The 23842-nt window shown below is 48.1% G+C and overlaps 2 protein-coding genes and 2 non-coding genes across 8 annotated transcripts; 3 read left to right on the top strand and 1 right to left on the bottom strand.

Annotated features, from left to right (window-relative positions):
• Positions 1 to 6951: 6951 nt before the first annotated feature.
• RACK1 (receptor for activated C kinase 1) lies at positions 6952 to 11456 on the top strand. The gene is made up of 8 exons (XM_042932160.1): positions 6952 to 7187; positions 8181 to 8352; positions 8894 to 9041; positions 9287 to 9382; positions 9792 to 9902; positions 10324 to 10464; positions 10853 to 10963; positions 11348 to 11456. Exons 1-8 carry the CDS (start codon positions 7079 to 7081, stop codon positions 11411 to 11413), a joined length of 954 nt encoding a protein of 317 aa, XP_042788094.1. The 5' UTR covers positions 6952 to 7078; the 3' UTR covers positions 11414 to 11456.
• LOC122202958 lies at positions 7455 to 7522 on the top strand. Its single transcript, XR_006194990.1, has one exon. It is a non-coding gene; the product is annotated as a small nucleolar RNA SNORD95 (small nucleolar RNA).
• On the top strand, positions 8659 to 8737 carry LOC122202836. The gene has a single exon (XR_006194901.1). It is a non-coding gene; the product is annotated as a small nucleolar RNA SNORD96 family (small nucleolar RNA).
• A 1579-nt stretch (positions 11457 to 13035) lies between the features above and the next one.
• On the bottom strand, positions 13036 to 23000 carry TRIM41 (tripartite motif containing 41). 5 transcript variants are annotated; one of them, XM_042932053.1, is made up of 7 exons: positions 21495 to 23000; positions 19493 to 19540; positions 17253 to 17348; positions 15248 to 15511; positions 14660 to 14682; positions 14332 to 14459; positions 13036 to 13904 (listed from the first exon to the last, which is right to left on the bottom strand). In XM_042932053.1, exons 1-7 carry the CDS (start codon positions 22302 to 22304, stop codon positions 13303 to 13305), a joined length of 1971 nt encoding a protein of 656 aa, XP_042787987.1. In that variant the 5' UTR covers positions 22305 to 23000; the 3' UTR covers positions 13036 to 13302. The 5 variants fall into 5 exon arrangements, with proteins under 5 accessions (XP_042787987.1, XP_042787995.1, XP_042788003.1 ...); XM_042932061.1 differs by having other exon boundaries at positions 15248 to 15478; XM_042932069.1 differs by lacking the exon at positions 19493 to 19540.
• Between the last annotated feature and the right edge of the window lie 842 nt (positions 23001 to 23842).

The following is a 23842-nucleotide window of genomic DNA, read 5'->3' as shown; positions in this document are numbered from 1 at the left end:
CAAATACATAAAAGAAAGTGGCTCAGTCAGTTGAGCATCCGACTTTGGCTCTGGTCATGATCTTTCAGTTTGTGAGTTCGAGCCCCACATCAGGCTCTGTGCCGACAGCTCAGAGCCTGGAGCCTGCTTCAGATTCTGTGTCTCCCTCTCTCTCTCTACCCCTCCCCTGCTCACGCTCTGTCTTTCTCTCTCAAAAATAAATAACATTAAAATAAATAAAGGCCTTCTTACATTTTTTTTAAAAAATCTGACTAAAACAGCCTTGAACAGTTCCACTTGTGATTCATGTGGATCACATGTGAGAAATGTGATAAGGAACTCTAATGGGAAGGCAGCTAAAAAAGAAACTGCATTACCCTCTTTCCCAAAAAAGCCAAAGCTGGGGCCTCAAAATAGGAGGGGAAAGAAGTATAAATAAGGTTTTATTTGGTGCCTGACTTTTTGAAAGTGGGATGTGGGGCAAAACCTAGCATTAAAGTAGGTAAGTGGGTTCTTCCCTTTTTCCTCTCACCTAAATCCTGACAGAGAGTGGTAAGGAGATCATGGAGTCCTAGAAGGGAAAGCAGTTTGTGCTGGCAGTGCTAAATAAGAAAAGAGGAAGTGAGAGGTTTTAGGAATAACAGGGCTGAAAAGGAGGAGAGCTAAAAGTGGTGACAAATTTAACTTTTAATTATATAGTCTTTGCCCACAAACCAGAGTCCTCAGAGGTATAATATGAGAACCCCAGGCATAGGGAAATAGCTCATCTTACAATGTGAGAAGTGTAGGAGCTGTGACAGGAGACCAGCAAAGAAGGAAGGAAATGGGCCGCTAAGTTACTACTCTTCTCCCCACTTCTATCCCTTCCAAAGAAGCAGGAAAATGGATACCTCAGAGATTTGAGCTAGAAATAGCCTTAAAGAATAGGTCTTATTCTTCCATAGCTACTGAGGCTTATTCTTCCATAGCTACTGAGGATCATGCTTAGGCCTTCCCAGTCTTTTACCCCATCCTAAAGGACTCAGCAGAGTTGGTCAGAGACTTCTCATTGACTATTCCACCTGGTATGAAGCAGGGCCCCACAAAGATGAAGGACCCAGGTCACCTGGAAGAAGACCCCTAGGGGTCCTGCCCTTTTTTGTCTGCCATTTCCTAATCAGATAGAATCCTCTGTCTACCCTGTCCAGCAAAGGATGGAATTTCTCAGCAAGCTCTGGCTATTTAATCCAAGTGTGAGTAGAAAGAACTGTTTTCTCTTCAGCCCTCTTACAGTGTGGTAAGCTAGCCAGTCTTTAAGGTTCCATTTTAACATACCTTCCCAACCCTAGTTCATATGAAATTGTCTTCTTCCAGGAGAAAGCTGAAAAAAGGCACCTTGGGTCATCTTTTGTTTCTTCCTACCACCTAATGTTGTTTTAAATCCTTTAACAAGCCAGAGGTTTGCCTTCTCCTAGCATGTCTTATAATTCTACCTGGCCTGTAGTCACCTGCCTGGACCACACCCACTTCCACAGCCTCTCACTGTACATCTGCTGAAGTACCTAGGGCCTGGAGAACCCACAGTCCATCTCCCAGGGAAAACCCAACAGAATGCCTTAGCAGCTTTCACTATTAGACTTCAGACTTCTGCCTAAGATGGGCAATGAATATTTATCCAGAGACATAAGGAAATGATATGTGATTTTTTGCAAGATCTGTTCCTGGCTTTGACTTAATAACATATCCCTGCCTCTCACCAGGAAGAAAGCAATAGAACCTACAATAAGAACAGAACTTCCCATGTTTCTTTCTAATCTTTTTCAGCTTAATTCTTTAGGCCTCAATCATGAATTAGTTTCTATAATCAGAACCCAATTCTAGATACTGGAGTGAAGAAGGTGGGGTAGGGAGGAGACAGATGGATTAGACATGTTGAATCCCTCATCATAAGGCCATTGGTAAGTCCTCACTCAGTCTCTCCTTTCATAGGACTCTCATGACCCTCCTACAAACCCCCTTGTCTGACTTCTGAACTCTTGTCGTTTCTAGTCTTCCTTCAACCTTCAACCTACCCTCCATTCTGAGACCAAACACTTTACAACAAAATTAAGTCTAGGCAGGAGAGGGATGAGATAATCCTAAAGAGAAAGACCTAGGCCTCAAGACAAATCCAGATTCCTTAGTCGTCAACTCCTTCCTGATAGAGGCTCTCTGGCCACCTTGGGTTTCACTCTCTCCTACCTTCCCATTTGAAACTATCCCTCTAAAACTTCTGCATGCAAACCACTCTAACCCCTCCCAATGGTGATCCTCTGCCTGGAACACCTTTTAACTACTTGCCCTTAACTACTTAGCCTGTGAGGCTAGTTACCAAGATTGGAATCTTCTACAACCAAACCCTCTACCAGCAAATGCAGCATTTGAGCCCAAACAGACCAGTCCCTGACCTCAGGGCACTGAGAAAATCCCTGAGGGATTCAAATAAGGGGAAACTGAGCTAAGGGCTATGCAGGCCCAGCACACCATCACTATGAGGGTATGAAACCAGAAGCCTAACTTAGACTTGAGGGTCACAGAGGGTTTCTCTGGGGTGGCAACCTGAGTTGAGACCTGAAGGAAGCTTAGATTAAGAAAAGTGGGGGTGAGGGGTGCCTGGGTGACTCCGTCGGTTAAGCATCCAACTTCAACTCAGTTAATGATTTGTGGTTGGTGAGTTCGAGCCCCCTGTTGGGCTCTGTGCTGACAGCTTGGAGCCTGGAGCCTGCTTCAGATTCTGTGTTTCTCTTTCTCTCTGCCCCTCCCCTGCCCACAGTTTGTCTCTCTCTCCCTCAAAAATGAATAAACATTAAAAAAACAAAGAAAAGAACAGTGGAGGTGGAATATGGTGGGCCTTCCCAGCAGAACAAGGTGTGTGTTCTGTGGAGGAGAGAACTGATAGTTGGGAGGAGCAGGGGAGAGCCAGTGTACCCACAAAAGGAGTATGGGCCAGGGGTACCTGGGTGGCTTAGTCAGTTGAGTGTCCGACTTCAGCCCAGGTCATGATCCCACGGTTTGTGGGTTCAAGCCCCGCATCAGGCTCTGTGCTGACAGCTTGGGGCCTGGAGCCTGCTTTGGATTCTGTGTCTCCCTCTCTCTCTGCCCCTCCCGCACTCTATCTCTCTGTCTCCCAAAAATAAATAAACATTAAAAATTTAAAAAAAAAGTAAGTATGGGCCAGAGCCAACCACACTGAAACTGCCAAGAAACAGTAGAATGAAGGGAAGTCACCCGCTTTAGCTGGCAGTGGGCCCTCTGGTCTTGGCCACATCCTTTTCCCTCAGCCCTTCACCTATCACCCACAATAGTCATCACCACCACATTCAAGGGAAGACCTGTCTCACCTCCTGAATGCTGACAGGAGGGAATAGAGGTCTGTTCCTAAAAGAGAGGCTATGGACCTCTAGCAGGGAAACCAGAGGGGCTTCTCCCAGCTGTATGAGTCTTAGGAATTCCCAGCAGAAAAGACAGACTTCCTTAAAAGAGCATCTCCAATTTCTCCCTTAGGATGCTTACCTTGTGTGGGAATGGAAGTGGTGCCAGTGAGGATGTGGGAGACAAGGGAGCAGCCCAGGGACTGGGACTAGAAGTGGGTGGGGAACCCTCCAGGAGGGGCAGCCTGAGGAGCAGAAAGAAGGCTCTGCAGAGAAATTCTCCCAAAGGCCAGGCGGGGCCCTCCAGCAGGCTTCCACCTCCTAGAGGCCAGATCAAAGACATCTGGAATGAAAAGGCCGGCCACAATAGACCCGTTGTGGGAACTGTGCATCCTGTAGCCAAGGGGAGTCATCCCACTGGAAGGGGCAGGGCTTGAGGTGTGAGGAGTCCAGGTGAGCCCATATGCCTAACTGGGAACCATGGGGACCCAGAGGGAAGCAGGTGTGTATGGGGCTCAACTCCAGCTGGGGCTGAGAAGGAAAGGCTGCCGCTGCACCCTCCTTCCTGCCCCTCGCTACACCCAGAATCGGGGCCATGCCTCCCTCGGTTCAGGAATGCTCTTCAATGACTTTGTGGCTTGCCAGGAGGCCAGGCAGTAACTGGAGGAAAACTCCGAGGGGGAAAGCCCAAAACCTGTAATCTGGTCGTCCGGGGAAGTCCACTACATTCCATTTCTCCTTCTCCTCTGGCATTGCCAGACCGGTACTAATAGGCTCCAGAAGAAAACGCGAATTACCCTCCCCCCTTGGCCGCATAGGATGGGGCGCTAACACAATCCTCTTACAGAGCAAGGAGCTGGTGTACGAAGAGGCCCACGGAATTATGGGAAGTCAAGGGCACTTCCAGAAATTTCGAGCTCGGTAGGCTGGCAGGGAGGACTCCGTGAAGGGGCCAGCCAAAGATGGGACTGGGGGAGGGCGGGGCTAGCCTGGGAACCGCCCTCTTCTGGAAAGGAACTGAGAGATGCCTAGAAACGTCGTCCTTGAGCGTCGTCCTTGAGTAAGACCTGGGAGGCTCGTTTTAAACCTGCACCCTTGGCCCTGCCTCAGGGATGCTGATTCCACAGCGGCTCCCTGGCAAAATTCAAGAAAACTGAGAGCCAAATGGTATTTCTCCAGGCAGGTAAACATAAAGTGACTGAGCAATGATCTCTTTAGGGAGTGGAGATAGGAGACGAAGAACTCGTGTTCTTGAACTGAGGAAATCCTCTGCATATACAGGTCAACAGCCAGGGGAGTGCTTGCGCTGAGCATCTCTACTAGATGATGCGTGGAATCTCTCACCTCTCCATTTGTGCCAAGTGCCCAGGGCACTTGGCATGACCCCAGTTATGAACAGCAAGCTGGATATTGGTGTGGGTGAAGGTAAGAGTCTCCCACGACCAGAGGAGAAACAAAATACATGGGTCGAAGTCGAGTTGGACTATATTGTTGGAAAAGCAAGAAGACAGCTAATTGGGGGTGCTATGGTGGTGGGTGACATACATGACTGGGACCCTTGAAGCACAGTCAGGACAGCGTCCTGAAGAGCCATGATTCTTCCCCAAGCCTGCTGGCCCTCTTGTCAATTGCCCCTTACCTCCATCTCAGGGTTTGAGTTTCAGCACCTGCAACAATCCAGTTCAAGACTTTTGCACTGACTGTCTCTCCACTACATCTCCTCCCACATACTTTCCATTATTGGAACATTAACTTTCCATATAGCCACAGGGCTGTATCCTACTTCTCCTTCCTCTCTTTGCTCCAATCTCTCTCTCAATCTCCGTTCCACTCACCCCATCAAATGTAAACCAAAAAAAAAAAAAAAAAAAAAAAACCAGGTCCAGGTCCCCACTGTCTTGGCTCACAGGTGTATTCCCCCAAGACCTAAAACAGGAACTGGTACCAAAGAAATGCTAAGTTTGCCTGCATTTACTCTGCCAGGCACCATTCTGGGCGGCATTACATTTATTGACTGATTGATTGATTGATAGAGATAGAGCACAAGCAGGGGAGGGGCAGAGAGAGGACAGAATCCCAAGCTGGCTCCGTGCTCTCTGCGCAAAGCTGGACACGGGGTTCGAACTCACTAACTGTGAGATCATGACCTGGGCCAAAATCCAGAATCGGTCGATTAACTGACTGAGCCACCAAGGCGTCCCCGGGTGCTTTACCTAACTCACTTACTCTCCTCAACACCGTTTTAGGTTGATACTATTGTTTCCAACTTCATTTTACAGATGTGACACTAAAAATAATACACATTACAAACAAAATAATTATGTATAATCCCCCCTTATTTTGCATAAATGATAGTCACTGCTATCATCCTGATCTGTGCAACCCCCCCCCTCCCCCATTTAAAAAATATTTGAGGGGCACCTGGGTGGCTCAGTCAGTTAAGCATCTGAATCTGGATTTTGATTCAGGTCATGATCTCAGGATTAGTGAGTTCGATCCCAGTGTCCAGCGTTCTGCCGAGAGCATGGAGCCTGCCTGAATATTCTCTCTCCTTCTCTCTCTGCCCCCACCCCCGTTCATGTGCACCTCCCTCTCTCTCTTAAAATAAACTTTAAAAAAATAAAATTAAAAATACTTGAGAGAGGCGCTGCCAGCCAGCATCATATCTTAATTTCAAGAATGTGCCGTAGCGGGAGGCACTACATACTCACATACCATGAGGTTAAATGGGAGGGTGGTAGCCAGCCAGGCAACCATGTTCCACTGCTTCCCAGTCTGAGGACACCTCCTTGGGGGCACGCCTGGACCCCCCAGCCAGCCTTTCTGTGAGGTGGTTAGGCCCAGAGCGGCTTTGGACCCGAGTCCCCAGAATTCAGAACCCGGAGGCCTTTCCTCTCGCGCACGTTCAGTTTCTATGACGGCTCTCTGCACTCCTGCCTAGACGAGAGCTCGGTGAACGATTAGCGGCCCACGGACCGATTTTTCGTTCCTCCCCGCTTTTCCGCACCGTAACCCATTTTCGTCTTAACTCCTGCCTGGACTAAGCCCTTCCGAACAGGGAGTGCCTCAGCCAATTCCCTAAGAGCAAAACCCTCTTGATGAAAGAGCTGCTCTCTGAGACAGAAGTCTGTTAGGGTTTAATAATTCACCTGAGCACAGTGTATTTAAAAAAATTTAATACCATATTTTTCATATCGCTTACCATTTCTCGCAGTTCTCACCCAGAAATTAAGCTCCCTCAGCGTTGCCCTCCGAGTCACCCTGCGGAAAGGGCGGAGCTCGGGCTGTGCCACATGGGAATACCAAAGGTGCTGGGCGATCCTGACGGGAATGTGCCGTGCACTTCCCCTCTTCCGCTTCTTAAACATCACGCCCCAGTGAACGTTTGATGGATTCTTTAAAACACTTGGCAGCGTTGGTTTCAGAATGTTTTTTGTATGGCACAGCTAAACTATAATGCGTGGCGGAAGGGGACCATGAAGTTTTATCATTTCACCTGCCCCTATGCCCCACCTGGCGCCGCCATCTTAAGCAGAAATGAATCATGGGGGCCGCCATTTTGTTGGAGCGGACGGGTATTTCCGGTTCCGGTGGGGTGCCTTCTCTCTCTTTTCCTCTGCAGAGCCGCGGTGCGAGTGGCTGTGGTGCTAGTCTCTGAGCTATCCAACTCCATCCTTGTCGCCCCGGCGACACCCGCACTCCCCGCCGCCATGACTGAGCAGATGACACTTCGTGGCACCCTCAAGGGCCACAACGGCTGGGTGACTCAGATCGCCACCACCCCCCAGTTCCCGGACATGATACTGTCCGCTTCTCGAGGTACGGGCTGAGGTGCGGGGCAAGGGGTTGAAAGATAAGTGGGTTGCGCGTGTCCCTTGTTGTTTCCAGTGGATCGCGAGTTGGCGGTCCGGAAAACTCCGTCCGCCTGCGAGGTGGGGCATGCGGACCCGGGCCTAAGTCTCAGCCTGGATGAGCCCGTGAGGCATTTTCCACTTTGCAAAGGCCGAGACATAGATCAGCTCGTGGCTGCTAGGATTGCCTCCTCGCAGATGTGGCTAAGTGTGCAAGAGCCTATACGGGTCGGGCGGGGCGGTGATGACCCCAACATGCCATCTGAGTGCCCATGCTGAGACCCAGAGGCTGTTTCTGAGCTGCCGCCCGGCCCTGTGCCTAGTTTTTCCTGGATGGACTCCCAAAGGGAGTCGTGACGCCAATCTCCTTGCAAGCCCGTGTCTTGTCTTTTCTGCCTTTTTTTTCTTGTCATTCTCTTGTTTGAATGAACACGCTATTGTTTGCCCCCACGCTATTAAAAACAGTCTGAGGTTAGGATCATGTCTGACGCTTAATCGGAAAGCGTGTCGAGTCCCAACACGTTTCAGTGAAAGCTTCCAGCCTTGTAGTGTGTAAATCAACTAAATCCAGTACTTCTGGCACCCTCAGTGGTAGTTGTAGGAAGCCCACGTTCAGTCTTCCCACACCCAAGCAGCAGTGTTTATGTATTAGACCTCAGAATAAAATTCAGACATTGGACTGTTATGAATGTCACAAAAAGGCATCCATAATCTGCTAAAGGCCTCCACACCTAAGTTTAATTCTAGTGGCGTTGCTTAGTTCTACTTGACTTTTTTTTGGAATAATGAATCACTTAGCTTTGACTAATGACAGCGCTCTCGGCTTGGGGGTCCCCTCCCCCCTTGAGTGTCCTTAATTTCTTGTAAATCCACCAATGACCTTGAGGGATCCTGGATTATCCAGTAGGTCAGTGAGTGGGCTGTGGGATTCCTCACTGGATTTTGTGTTACCTCCCCTTAGATAAGACTATCATCATGTGGAAGCTGACCAGGGATGAGACCAATTATGGCATCCCACAGCGTGCTCTTCGGGGTCATTCCCACTTCGTTAGTGACGTGGTCATCTCCTCAGATGGCCAGTTTGCCCTCTCAGGCTCCTGGGATGGAACCCTTCGTCTTTGGGATCTCACAACGCAAGTAGCTGCTCATTTAACTCTGGGGCACTGGGGAAAAGCTGGGCAGAAATGAGGTAGATGCTGTTGGGAGGTGGTTTCCAAAGGACAGTGAGGTTCATTGTGGGAACTGTAAAGCAGGGCATACATAGAGAAGATAGTTGGGTTGCTTGGCTTCCATCCTTGCTGCTTTTAATTACTTTTGCAGAGTTGCTTCAGAGTGGGCTGGTTGAGCAGTTTTGCCACATACTGTGGTTGAGAGTAGGCAAGGGTTTGAACATGTTTTATCTTGGGAGCTCAGTCTTTGGATGGTCAGGCATAATGGAGGATCCTAGTGATGACAGATGACATTGTCAGCCAATCCCCATGTGGGAGTGAGGACATGTCCTGCAATTCTGAAGGGATTCTCTGGCATATGCTCAACCCATGTTGTGATCAGACCCATGTCCAGGGTCATGTGAGTGTAATGGCAGCTCCAGTAAGACCAGGGAAGGCCAGGGAAACAGTCTGATGTGGAAGAATGTTTGCAGAGTCTAGAGACTGACCAAGTCCTCCTCCTTAGGGGTACCACCACACGCAGATTTGTAGGACATACCAAGGATGTGCTGAGTGTGGCTTTCTCCTCCGACAACCGCCAAATTGTCTCTGGCTCCCGAGATAAAACCATCAAGCTGTGGAATACTCTGGGTGTATGCAAATATACTGTCCAGGTAACAGTGAAGGCACATGCAGAAAGCACATGAAGATTCTCTCCCATCCTTCTTAACCTTGGCATTATGTGGTGATTTCAAGCCTGGCTTGGGCTCCAAAGGGGTTCTGTTGATATTAAAGGTTTGGGTTCCAGGGATGTGAGTGCAAAGCCATCAGTGTACCTCCCATGTAACTGAGGGAAGGGGTGAGGGGTGTAGTTTCATGGGACAGGATAGTTTCTCCTTATTTCTTTTCTGTCCTCTAGGATGAGAGCCATTCGGAGTGGGTGTCTTGTGTCCGCTTTTCACCCAATAGCAGCAATCCCATCATTGTCTCCTGTGGCTGGGACAAGCTGGTCAAGGTGAGCTTGAAGTCAGGATGTAGGGCTTTTTTACCAGCCAGAATGTTCCCATTGCCTCGTAGATGATCATAAGTTCTAACTTTGAAAGCTTTATTCCTCAGTTGACGTTTCCTATTGCTGTTTTCTAACTATTAGTTTTTGATACTTGGTGTGGAATAGTTAATTGAACCCAATATCCCTTGTAGAGCAATATCCCTTGTAGAAGCATTCTTTATTTAATCTTGATTGTCCTTAGGTGACCAAGACAAATTCTTTAACCTTTTTTGTTACTGGTAGAATGAAAAATGGCCACCATATCCAGAAATGCTTTTAAAGAAGGTGCCATGCCTTTTTTATCTTGAGCCTTCCTGACCCCAGTGGATTCGGAGCCAAGTTTTTCACCTATTACCCCCAACCCTCCCATATCTAGGTATGGAACCTGGCAAACTGCAAGCTGAAGACCAATCACATCGGCCACACAGGCTACCTGAACACTGTGACAGTCTCTCCAGATGGATCCCTCTGTGCTTCTGGAGGGAAGGTATGTTCAGGAGCTGGGAGTATTCTACTCAATGGGGGACAGTGTTTTTTTTAAAAAAATACTTGATAATAAGGTAGCAATCCAAGAGTAAATGTTTGTGAAAATTGTTTTTTAAAAATTATATACACCATACTGTTTAAAAGATTGTTTTCAGTAAAGCTGGTTTCTTAAAGCTGTTGATATTATTAGAATTCTGTTTTCAGAACTGATTGTAGTGATTTTAGAAATTGTCAGGGCCTTGGTAGGGTTGATGGGGTGTCATGCATTAACGGAGGGGCATTCAGAGATATCCTGGTATTTGAATCATTAGCTTTGGGGAAGTTGTGGGAGGGAGAATAAGAATTAAGACAGAATCTTGACAGTTGAGATTAACACCTGGAATAGGTTTCATATTACCCTGACTCCCCTTTCCTCTTCTCAGGATGGCCAGGCTATGCTGTGGGACCTTAACGAAGGCAAGCACCTTTATACACTAGATGGTGGGGACATCATCAATGCCCTGTGCTTCAGTCCTAACCGATACTGGCTCTGTGCTGCCACAGGCCCCAGCATCAAGATCTGGGTGAGTGTGGGCTACAGTTGAGGGCCGAGCTCCTGGCTTTACTCTTGTGAGCCATGGCAATGTTGCGATTTCCTGATATGTCACTGCTGGGATTCGAGCTTCCTGAACAACTGCTGATCATCAGGCTATCAGTGGAGACCCAGGAAGAGCAAGTTACAACTTGCTAGGATTGGGATTTGCAGTGGTGCACGATACTTACCTACTAAAGGGTGTCACAAATTACAGCAATTTATTGTCTCAGCATAATCAACCTTTTGGTCTAGATAATTTGGTGGGGGGAGGGGAGACAGTCCTATGCATTTTAGGCTGTTTCACAACATCCTTGGCCTCTATTCCTTGGATGCTTGTAGTAGAAACCCTCCTTACCTTGATTTTGCCCCTTTCCCAGGACTTGGAAGGCAAGATCATTGTAGATGAACTGAAGCAGGAAGTTATCAGTACCAGCAGCAAGGCAGAGCCACCCCAGTGTACTTCTCTGGCCTGGTCTGCTGATGGCCAGGTAAGTGGGTCTCTGCTTAAGTGACTCAGCTTTTACCTTTTCTCTCCCCCTCTTTGCTCTTGGAATGTCTTTGACATAAAATGAAACCACAAAACTAGCCAGGTTGATTTGAGAGAACCAAATTAGCTCTACCAGTGAACAGAGTACATGTTCCTGCACTGGAAGGAAAATTGATCTAACAAGCAATGATTACCTACCTTCAGTTAACACTTTGGATAACTTAATCATTTTACAAGAGTATGAGTCCTTACTACCAGCTGTTGCTTCCTCTAGGAATACATACCACCTACAACCTGGTGGTTAGAAGATTGGGGGTCTTAAAAGAAGGGAATGCAGAGTTCCATGGCTCTGACATGACCTATCACTGTCATTTCTCCCTTGCAGACTCTGTTTGCTGGCTACACGGACAACCTGGTGCGAGTGTGGCAGGTGACCATTGGCACCCGCTAGAAATAGAGGGCAGAACTTTGGAAATAAAACATTGGTTTGCTGACTTATAGTGTCTTTCTCTGATAAGCAAAACTGCTTTCTAATGCTGGGTTGCATCACAATGTACGGTGTCTCAGGTATAGATCCTTGGGGCCTTGCTTAAGCCTGGAGAAAATGTTCCTTGGGAATAGTAAAATCTCAGTTCAATTTGTAACATAAATAATCGAGTAGGCATTTTGTCATTCCTCAAGGTAATATGAAATATTTTGAAACTCAAGTTAGTGTAGTCTGTCAAGTTGTCTTTTTGTTAAAATGGAGATTTTTTTGAACCCTTCGTCTATGATAAGGCAACTCTCCCCAAAAGAGGTTCTGCTTAAGATCAGGTCCTTTTTACTCCCTTCATTGTTGGAGATTAAAAATTATGAAGTCTGCAGGTATTCATAAATACAATCACAGCTGGCTTTTTCTCAGGTAGTGGCTAAGTAAATATGTAGCATGTTGAAGTAGCTTGTACAGTTTCCTTTGCCATCAACTCCTAATGGTGATAAGGCTACTGTGGCTTTAGCTTCAATTTTATGGGATTTCAGCTAGACGCAATCACATGGAAAGACTTTAGAAATGTAAAGATTCTTGGGAAAACCAGAATCCTAAAACCTCAAAGCAGTGATAGACAAGTGGCAAACAATTTTCAAAGTGCATGCTGAAGAGGGTACCAATAAAACTATGTAGGATATTCAAATGGGGTGAGAGTGAATATCCCAATCTATGGAAATAACATGAGTGGTGTAAAACGCAGGTTATGGGGAAGGTACAATCAGTCCTCAGTTCTGTGTCATTACATTTATTGGAGAGATTGGCTTACTGTGGAAGAAACCCTGGCCCTACATTCTATTTTTGCTCACCTAAAGGAAAGGACTCCACAAAAGAAGCAAATAAACTTTATTTCCACAACACATCCCGTCTTCCCTTTCCCCCAGGAACAGAAGTTGACCTCTGCCATCAAAGCAAAGGACAAAAGCTGACAAGTGACAGAAGGCAAGGGGTTACTAGAAAAATAGATTATACCCAAGGCTCTCCTGGGGATCCAAACCCCTGTCCCCAGGCTCCTGGTCAGGGCTCACCAGATGGAGAGAACTAATATATGAGGCTGGATACTGACACAAGGAACTTCATTGGACAAAGAGGAAAGGAGCCTGGCAGTGAAAAGACCCGGAGGGGCTGGGCGGGGTGAGCTTTACTCCTAATGTGAGTGCTGGAAAAAGGGTGGGGGAGAAAATAATTTATTGGGTAATACAATGGTATGTAGTTTCAATTATGTTGACCATTCCAGATCTCAAGCTAAATTCTGGCCAGTCTATGGAGGTAGAAATTGGGGATGGAAGGAGTCTAGAATCCCTCCTACCTCCCCCAGAGAATAGACATTTATTACCCAGCTCTACCCTTTTGCCTAACCCGCCTCCCCAAAAAGCTTCCAAATCCCTTAGCTAAAATTTGCATCAGAAAATGGAATACGGGACAGACAGGAGTCTTGCCCAAATATCCCAGCCTGGGAACTGACAAGAAAGGTGAAGAGTAGGGGCAAGGAAAGGGAAGTTAAGTAATAGAGTTAAATCTCCCCTCAACTCCTACTCAAAACCCTGGGTGGATAGAGGGAAGGAAAACCAGGCAGCTGTTCTCATCAGGGACCCATGCAGACCTGTTGGACAGACATTGCAGGTGAGAGAAGGCAGAGCTGCGGGCCAGGAAGGTTCTTTAGGCTCCTAGAGGGAGAAGCGGGCCTGGGGTCAAAGGGGAGTGGGAAGCAACAAACAGTGGAAGGAGCCTTTGAGCCCCCAAACTTATGGGACACCCTCCACCACCACCCGCCCCTCAAGTGCTGACCAGAGGGGCCCCTGCGGGTGGCAGGCTAATCAAGGGCATAGTTTGATACGAGTACCCTTGGAGAGCACTCGAAAGAAAGGGAAGACACGCTCGCCCAGGAAAGCAGCTGAGAAGGTATGCACGTGGGCTAGAGTCTCCGCATTGTAGAAGCCTAGGCGCCCAGCCTCATAGTCCAGGTACACGCCAAAGCGCCGTGGTTTCTCACTTGGGCTCAGCAGTGTCTGCTCCGTTGAGCTCTGTGCCTGGTAGCGTTTGCCATTGGTGCCCACACACCACACTTCGCGCTGGAGCAGGGGCTGTTGGGGTAGGTGGAGCCGGCGGCGGCGATGGTGATGGCGTGAGGAGCTGGCATCCCCACTGCCCAAAGAGGATCCCCCAGAGCCCACCTTCTCCTTATGATGGGTCGATTCACGGGCAGCGCCCACCGCCCAACCCCGCCGCCCTCCCACCTCTACCTCCCAGTAGTGCCGCCCAGAGCGGAAGCCTTGGGCCCCCAATACGCAGCAGTCGGCTGAGAAGCGCTTGGAATGGTCAGCAACCTCCTGCCGCCGCTCTGCCAGGCGGACCCCCCGGCGGTCAGGGGAGAGCATCAGGGCCGGGTGAGCCGTGTCAGGGTCCAGCGTCAGGTCCACTTGGGGAGGGGGAGGACAAATACGCCAAGGCTGGAACAACTGTTCCCCATCAGTAGCCAACTCCAAGATTCAGCCTTTCCTGCTGCCCTCCCCGCCTACCTTCCAGCTGTCCTCACCCCTCCCCATCCTAGAGACCAGACTTTAGTTCCTATGAGCTCCACCTCTTCCCCGACTCTTGTTTCCAGGACCCTGGACAGGTCTTCCCTCTGGCCCTGGCTCTTGCTATCCACCCTCCACTCCCACCATCAACACCTACCTGGTCTAGGTCAAAAACTACTCTTAGCTTGAAGCCCCAAGCGGCCTACCTGTATCCTGCTCCACCTTAGCCCCATTCTTCCCCCCACCAGGCCCAACCTCCTCCTCAGAACCCAATCTCAGGTCTGTGAAGGGAAAGGAAAAGGAAGGTCGTACAGGTGACCTCCCTACCTCGGGCAGCCTGACAGAACATCCGGCTCATTTTCCTCACGATGGCATCTGTCAAGAAGTCATGGCTATGGGGCTGACACGGGTCAGGGGACCAGACCTCTGGGGGTTGCAGCTGTACCTCTTCACACCTAGAGGAAGGGGACCGGGCAGGGGGTGGGACCATGATATTCCCAGAGGGAAGAGCAGAAGCTGAGGGGAAGGAGAGGAGGGTCCAGGAGGCAGAAACTCGGGTCCTGGGGAAGGAAGGAAAGGAGCGGGATATCCAAGAGAGGTAGGGATGGGGAACCAGATGCCACTGGGTCACAAAGGATAAAGGGTGGCAACACACCTATTGAAAGTCTCCTTGATGTCCTGGGAATAACAGAAACAAAAAGAGGGAGAGGGAAAAAGAGACAAAGAGAGAGTCAGCTGCACACAGACAGCTCCTTTCTCTCAATCTGATTCCAGCCAGAGAAAGGACTGAACTTGAACAGGGAGTAAGAAAAAGCAACCCTCAAGACCCTCAGTAAGTGTGTATCCATCTCAATCATCCCTATGCCCTAGCACACTTCTCTCATCCTGCTGTGAGACCAATAATAGAATTTTCAACCCCAGTAAAAGAATTTTTACAACATGACTTAGGCATCTTTCTCAGGATGTCTCTGTCAAAAATTCTTTCCTTGACTCTACTTTAAAACCCTCTTTATACAATTGAATTTCTTTCTTTTCACTGGGTATAATCACACACACACCACATTTGGCATTAACCCTGTCCCCAGCCTCAAAAAACCTTTTGGTCTTAGGTTAAATTATCATGGGTCCTCCCAATGAGAAGAGAGGCAGCTCTGAACAGATGTTTGGTAAGCACTGCCTAACAGAGCAAATACAGGGTGCTGGGGGGAAAGCAGGGGGAGACAGGGAAGGGGGCACTGCTCACCTGGAGCAGCCGCAGGCCCCCCTGCTGGCTCCGCTCCTGGGCCTCCGCCAGCAGGCGGCTCAGCTGGGCAGCCTGCTCCGCCAGGCGGCTGGCCGCTGCTCCTGCACGCCCTAGCTGGGCTTCGTGCATCTCTCGGAGGCGCCGCTCCAACCCTGCCTGCTCTTCAGCCAGAAACCGTGTCAGCCGCCCGAACTCCGAGGCCACAGCTGCCAGCTCTGACTTCATCTGGCTCTGGGATGATGCAAAGGGGATGGTGGATACCACCTCAACACACAGAAACATAAACTTCCAATTTTGCAACTGCTGCCCCTCAATCCAAGGTAATGGAGCTCTGCATCCCAAATGGAAAGGGGCCCCTGTCCCTTCCACCACCTCCCAGCCTTACCAGGCACCACTCCCACACTCCAAAGCACACTGGTCTGAAACTCACTAACTTCTGCCTGCAACTTATCTCCACCCTGGCTATCTAACTTGATTCATTCTTCAGATCTAAATTTAAAAATATTCCCTGAGAGAAGCCTTCTCTCCCCGCTAGATCTAAATCAGGACTACCCCCATAAATACCATCGTATCTCCCATAAATATCATTCATTATATATCCTCACAGCATTAATATTAATTTGAAATGTTGTTTACATTGAAGTATCTTTTAACATCCTTTTCCACCACTGCATAAGTTGTTTGTCACAGGATCCTCAGACCTCAGAACAGCACCAGTACTTAGTAAAAGTTTTTTGCAATGAATAAATTAAAAATTCAGGAATCAAGATATCAAGTTAGGGTCTTGACTATACTACTAATGACTTTGGAAAAGTCACCGAATCCTTCTAGATCAGGAGTCTAGCAAACTTTTTCTGTAAACGGCCAAATGTTATTTTACACTTTAAAAGCCAAAAAGCAAAATCATGGATATCATTGTGTAGATTGTAGTCTATATATAATCAGAGAAAACTTCTGCCTAATCTCACCCCATTTGCCTGGACTGGGCAATCCCAGATAGTGGGCATGCTTTCCATGCAGGTATCATCAACTAGAGACATTCTTGGGACAAAGAGGGACAGGCCAGAGTGAGGAAGGAAGTTCTGACTGGCTAAGTCGGTGAAGGAAAGTCAGCTTCACTCTCTGTCCCAGTGATACGCAGACCCTGACATCTTCTCTCTGCATCCCAGAACCCCAGAAGTCTCAATCTGAGCATTTGGCTAAGAGGACCCCCTGGCTCCCAGACACACTCAGTGTGCGGCAATTGCCAGCAGCAGAGTCCCTAATGTGTAGGTGGCAAAAAAATAAGTACAAGACTTGGGAAGTGGCAAGACCCACCCACTGGCCAGGGAAAAGATGAGGAAAGAGGTCAGACAAGAAGGCTGTTCTGTCTTGGTCTCCAAAGCTCAGTGCCAGGCCATTCCAGTTTCTGCTGACCTTACAAACACACGTACAGAGTTGGGGGTGGGGAGGGTGGTATTAGGGAAAAAATATCTAAAAATACTCCTTGGGGAGGGGTGATCAATCAAGAAAAACAGCTGAGAAACACTGGACTAGAGAAGACCAGGTCTCTGTAACATTCTATCCTCCATTAAACACCATGCCCTCCCCTTCCCATTCATGCTCAGGGTTGCTCTACCTACCACCTACCATCTGTCCTGGGACCTGGGGCTTCTCTGATGGCTGTTATGTAGATTTTGCCTTGCCCACTTCTGCCCTCTGTGCTATCCAGCCTGGTGGGCACAGGCCTTGAAGTGAGGTGTCTGGGGTGGTAAGCCTGTTCTTCAGGCTTGGGCCACGGACCCAACCTCTCTATACTAGATCTGTTTCCACTCCATTCTGGAACCTAGAATAAATGTGCCCCCTGACCCTTTAAGGCCCCTCTCTCTTCAAAACCCTGGGAATGTCTCTACCTCTCTCCCAGGTCCCTCTTCAGGGAATCTTGTCACCACTTCTGAGAGTAGACAACCCATGTTCCCTGCCCTGATCTCAGAGCCAGTAAGCCCTATCAAGGACATTCACCCACCTTCAGTTCTGTCACACGCCTCTCCTCCTTGGCCTTCATCTTCTGCACAGCCTCTAGATGCTTCCTCAGTGGTTCCACATGCCCCTGCAGTTTGGCCTGAGGGAATGAGAAAAGGAAGGTTAGAAGCCTGGGATAGGAGAGCCACCTTTCAGTGCCCACTTCCCCCATCCTCCCTGCATTGGACTGGGGCTCAAAGCCTGACCCCCATCACAGGTATCAGATGAGCATCATACTCTCTTCCTCCCCTCTCTCCTCTTCAGATGATGACAAAGGCCTCCAACCCTCTGCCTGCACTCATGTATAGAAGAACACACCGCTGAGTGTGTTCTCTATAGGTAGGATCCTGGTGACCATAGAGCTCCATACCCAGAGTTGGGGTGAACCTGGCTTGAGCCCCTCACCACACAAGGTCCTTCCATATGAAATGTTCCAGCCCTCATAAGCAATCTTCCTCATAACTTTCATCTCTAAATATTTCTCTGATGATTTTGTGCCTGTGCTAAAAATCTTTCAGTGGTTCTCAATCACCTGCAAAATATGAGGTTCCTTCATTGCCTCTACATTTCTAGACTCCTCTACTACACTTACCCCTTCTGACATAGACTCTTAGTTTTAGCCACATAAAACTGTCTTTTCCCGAATGTAATTCCGTTATCTTCATACATGCTCTTCCCTCTTTCTGGGATTTCCTTTCTCCACCTGGCCCAAGGCATTCTTCCTTTAAAATACCAGCTACCTGGGGTGCCTGGTGGCTCAGTCGCTTAAGCGGCCGACTTCGGCTCAGGTCATGATCTCGTGGTCCATGAGTTCGAGCCCCGCGTTGGGCTCTGTGCTGACAGCTCAGAGCCTGGAGCCTGTTTCAGATTCTGTGTCTCCCTCTCTCTGACCCACCCCTGTTCATGCTCTGTCTCAAAAATAAATAAACGTTAAAAAAAAAAAGAAATTTTAAATACCAGCTACCTGACCATGGTCCTCCCTGCCCCCAACTTCCTCTGTCATCCCAAGGAACATGAATACAACCTTTACAATACTTCCTAGACACTGTAATGGTTTTTAAATATGTCTCTGCCAGGACACAATGGCTCCTTGTGGGGCAGGGGCCCCACTTTACTTATTTTAATTTCTATGCCTCTTTGTCCATCTGCTTTCTCTCTCACTCAGTTACTAAATGGAAAACAAGGGGTGCCTGGGTGGCTTCGTCAGTTAAGAGACAGACTCGGTTTTGGTTCAGGTCATGATTTCAGTTTGTGGGTTCAAGCCTTGAGTAGAGCACTGGGCCTGCTTGGGATTTTCTCTCTCCCCCTCCCTCTGTCCCACCCTCACACGAGCTCTCTCTCAAAATAAATAAACTTAAAAAAAATTATTACTGGGGCGCCTGGGTGGCTCCGTTGGTTGAATGTCCACTTCAGCTCAGGTCATGATCTCACCGCTCATCAGTTCGATGCTGTGCTGACAGCTCAGAGCCTGGAGCCCGCTTCAGATTCTGTGTCTCCCTCTCTCTCCTCCTCCCCTAGCTCACACTCTCTCTCTCTCAAAAATAAACATTAAAAAAAATTTTTTTTAATTATTATTAAATAAATATAAATGGAAAACAAAACCTCTCTTTTCCTAAAATTTTAACCTTCACGGCAAATATGCATTTGAGGTCTATGTTCCAATCTCTTATAACGGTATCTTTTTCTTTTTTTTTTTTTTTTTTTTAATGTTCATTTATTTATTTTGTGAGAGCAAGGGGAGGAATAGAGAGAGAGGGAGAAAGAGAATCCCAAGCAGGCTCCCTGCCCCCAGACGTGGGGCTCTATCTCAGAAACAGTGAGATCATGACCTGAGCTGAAATCAAGACTCAGAGGCTTAACCGACTGAACCGCCCAGGTGCCCCCAGAATCTTTTTCTTTAAAGGGCTGTTAGAGACCAGAAATAGGTCCAACCTGTTTTCTTTCCTTTTTTTTTATGTCTCCTACTACTTCTGCCTTTTTCCTTGAGAGGTAATACAGAGCAGAAGAGCTCAAGCTCAGACTCCAATCTAAACCTAAATGTAGCCAGGTGACCTGAGGCAAGCAACACTTCCAATTTCCTCATCTTACATGGGAATTGGGAATAACAGAATGCATGTTATGGACAGTATGCTTCACACAGTAGCACATAGTAAAGATCAATAAATGTTATCTAGTATTCTCTACCTATGTCTAAACTGCCAATGACAACCTGATAATGACCCTTGAACTAAAGAGGTTACTGACCCAGAGAAGAGTACAAAAGGCAGTGGTTGTTGCACAGGATGAGTGGTTCTAGAAAAAATTACATTAATAATATTACAATCAACCCCTGACATGAAAGTAGCATAAACTACAAAAAATTTTGTCTTTTGATATTACCTTCTATTTTTCTCCAATCCTGTTCAGAATTTATGATGCTTAAATTTCCCATTTAATAATTTTCATAAATCATTGACAAATTCATGAGCACAAGTCCAAACAGAGTACTATTTTAAGAGAAATTTTCAAGAACTTTCACTTTTTTAGGAGATTTATTTATACATCATCCATATTATTACCCACTCAATAAAAAATATTTCTATAAAACAACACTGTTCCAAACTAGTGCTAGTTAGTGTACAGATTTGAAAAGAATAAACTACGTACCTATAAAATAGCCTGTAAATTAAAAAAGGAATCACTCAAATTAGTTCCAAATAATAAAATCCATGTATTTACATTTGCTGATCAGTTAATGGCAGATTATTTGCATCTATGTGGCCTCCTCAAATTGCAGAGCCCTACTAGGCTGGCATACAACAGACATGGCTAACACAAATTCACAAATAAAAATCCAGTTTCAGAAGCCCTTCAGAAGAGCCCTGTAGAAGGAGGGTGGAGAACAAGTGGAATGTCCACACAGAGCCTAAACAGGTGATATTACCAATGCAGTGATTCCAATGCTAGGCTGGGCTTTCTTAAAGACACTCTCCCTGTCTCTGACTCAGAATCTCTAGTGGTAGGGCCCACTGTACTTTTGAAAACTCCCCTAGTAATTGGGAATATCGCTGTGTGGAAGACAGTTTCTTGTCATGAGACGATCTAAGTTTGTCTTAGCTGTACCACTCATAGCTGAGAAGCTCTAGACTCGTTACTCTAAAACTGGGGTAATGCACAGACCACACAGGAGCTACCCTCTCTTCCTTCTGGTCCCACTGTTTCAAACCCTTCCCAGCCTTCACTAAGTAGTGCTATTTGTGCTGGCTGTCTCACAGACCAATCTCCTTTACCTGTATCCCAAAAGAGTAAAGGTCAGAAGTAGGGTGCAAAGTATTAACCAAACTAGAATCAGACTCCAAGAAGTCACATGTCAGTAAAGTCAAACTAATGACAGACATCTAAATGGTGGTGACACTGTTAACAGTATGCAGGGGCACAGGGGCAGGTCATAACCAAGTCCATCACTTACTAGTAGCTATGTGGACCTGTGTATATTACTTAAGTCTATTTCCTAATCTGTAAAACAGGGACAGAAACCATATCAAACTCACAGGGTTGTTTGAAGTTTTAAATGAGATAGTCCATGAAAAGTGCTTAGTACAGTGCCTGGTGTACATAGTAAGTTAAGTGTTCAGTAAATATTAACTTTTAACCCTGGAAAAATTAATGCTCCAAGGCTTTTAGAGATGGCTGGGTGAGTGAGTGCAGAGCCTGTTCTTCTGACTTAAAAGCTTCTCCCTTTTATCTGCATTCTCAGGTAAGGTAAGAACTTCTAGTCAGTACATCCGACTGATGCAGATTTAACAAAAGTCCTCAAGGACAGAACCAAGCCATATCATGGGGTAGGTAGGAAACCCATTAAAAGGCAAGTGCAAAGCATCTGGGTCTGACACTAGTAGTCATTTCTACACTCCTGCTCCTTAGGGCCCTTTCTTGTTGAGGCCTCAAGTCCTTTCCATCTCCAGGGTCCAAGTCAAGGATAGACTGAAAACTTACCCAGAGGAAAATGAGACTGGTGGTAAAGCCTGAGGGACCTGTCACCTGTACTCCTACACTTAGGGACAATGGAAATGTGAAACAGCAGTGGCTTTCCCCAAGACATGCAGCCCAGTGTACAGGATCCTTCTCACTCCAACCCACCTTGATGCCACTAAGTGCTTAGAAAAGGAGAATCAGTGCATGAAGTTCTGGGGAGTGGGAGGGGACATATTTCCTTTTCCCAGCTTCTTTCCACCCCCACAAAACTCCCATCTTCTACTTCTCTCACCTTGTACTCCTGCACCACCTCCTCCAATGGCACCACGCTGTGCTGTTTGTGGCTCCTGGATTCTCGACACACCACACATATGGCCTCTTCATCCACCTCGCAGAAGAGCTTCAGGGCTTCCTGGTGTTTGGGACAAATGCCCTGCTCGTTCCCACGGCTCCCTCGACCAGGAGTTGGGTGCATCTGTCGAATCACCTGGACCATGTTGGCCAGCTGCAGGTTGGGGCGGAAGCTCCGCCTGGGAAAGCTCTTTCGGCACTGGGGGCAGGTGAAGCACCTCCGAGGGGCTGGAGGCGGGGGCAGTGGGGTGACGGGGTCTAACTCCTCTTCCTCGTCCTCCTCCAGCACTTCCTCCTCGTCCTCCTCATCCTCCCCTCTCAGGTCCTCCTCCATGTCCCCCAAGTAGTAGTCCAAATCTTCCTCCTCGTCCTCCTCCTCCCACACATAGTCCATGTTGTCCCAGTTGGACCCGCCCATGCCACTGGTCCAGAACACACCCTCCTCTTCCTCCTCGACCTCCTCCTCCATGTCGCCCTCATAGTCTTCATCCCTCATGGGGGTGTCCCACCCTCCACCGGCCCCCACAGCCTCCACCTCCTCCTCCTCTCCGTCCTCCTCTTCCTCTTCCCGGTCTAACTCGTCCCTGTCCTCCTCATCTTCCCCTCCCCACAACTGGGTTACACACACTCGGCAGAAGTTGTGCCCGCAGCCGATGGACACGGGGTCCGTGAAGTAATCGAGGCAGATGGCGCACACCGCCTCCTCCTGAAGGGTCTGCACAGGGTTGGGTGTCATGGCAACGGCAGCCATCTTAGTGTCCAGTCAGCCAGTGTAGATGGGCGGTGGGGGGGCGGGGGCGGGGGTCTTCCCTCTCAGACGCCCTGACGACCCGGCCCCACCCCCACCCCGCCTCTCCACACCTTGCCTCAATCGCAGACACAGAAAGGTCCTCCCGACAACCCCCCCTCCACAAAGTTCCCTACTCCTAGACGACAACCGTGTCTCTGCGAGGGGAGGGGACAGAGCTGAGCGCTACAGCCAAGTCCCTCAGGTGGCCCTGAGTGCAAATCTGTCCCAACGCTCCCTTGGCCTCCTCATAAACCCCCGCCCCTCCTCACTTCCTGGCTCCGCCCCCTCACTTCCGGCCTCCCTCTCAACACTTCCGGTGTCTGCGAGTCACCTAAGCTCGCGAGTTCCCCCCGCGGTAGCGCTACGCCCCCTTCTTTCCTCTCGGGCCCCTGGGCGACAGGAAACGGCGAGGAGACGCTCTAGCAGGCACACGGGAACAGGACGGGAGGGCTACAACGATGGAGGCCCACGTCTCTGTAATACGAAGGAACAGGGAACGCGGACAACTCGGAATGACCGGCCTCCTCCATCCCCCGCCACTGGGGATAAACTTCGGGGAGAGGTTGAGGCTCTTAACGGCCGTCCGCTCTCGGTGCTATGACTGCGTCGGCCCAGCGCCATCCTACTAACCGGACAAGGAGGACAACGCCAGGGACTCCCCACAGCTGATGCCGGAAGCGGAGGGGCGGGTCCCGGTGAGCGCCCTCAAGTACTTCCGGCCCTTCTAGGCCGAGGACTTTGTTGGTTGGGAACTCAGAGTTCCTCAGGGATCCAGAAGGCGACCGGACATCTTCTTCAACCTCCCCACTGTAGTTGGCATTTCCACGCGCATTAGAAACTGCCGTCTGGTCACTGTCGTAGCGTTTAGATGAACTTTTCTAACTGCCCATCAATAAAGGAGTAGTGAAACCGTCACATAAACATTCACACAGTGGAACACTCTTTATCTGTAAAAAGGGAATCCTTCACGATTTACTCTGAAGTGAGAAAAGCAAGGTGCTGAAAAGTGTAGAAAAGGGGGGGGGGGATTAAAAATGTATTTGATATCTTTGTAGTCCTGTGTTTACTCGTATAAAATAAGGACAATCGTTGCCATCAGAGGGTTTTGTGAAATTAGAGTTAATACAATTTCAAAGCTATGTTGCTTAACATATAGTGAGTTAAGTCATTCAGCACTTTCTGAGTGGGCACCATGCATGCTCCACGTCCAAACTACCTCGAGGTCTGTCTTCGTGGAGTCTCAATCTAAGAGAATGGGCTCCAATTGGGTTTGTGGTATTAAATTATTATTATTATTATTATATATATTTATTTATTTATTTATTTATTTATTTATTTATTTATTTATTTTTGAGAATCTCATCCAGGCTGTAGAACTATGCTACCAAAGATGCTGCTTTCGTACGTAGAGCATCTCTGCCAAATAGATTATTCGGGCGATTGAAATAATACTTGAATTTTTAAAAAGAAAAAAAAAAACTGGAGGGGGAGTTACGGGA

Source organism: Panthera leo, chromosome A1, assembly GCF_018350215.1.
Source record: "Panthera leo isolate Ple1 chromosome A1, P.leo_Ple1_pat1.1, whole genome shotgun sequence".
NCBI lineage: Eukaryota > Metazoa > Chordata > Mammalia > Carnivora > Felidae > Panthera > Panthera leo.
The sequence above is the reverse complement of the archived record's forward strand: the minus strand, read 5'-3'. Positions and strand labels throughout refer to the sequence as shown.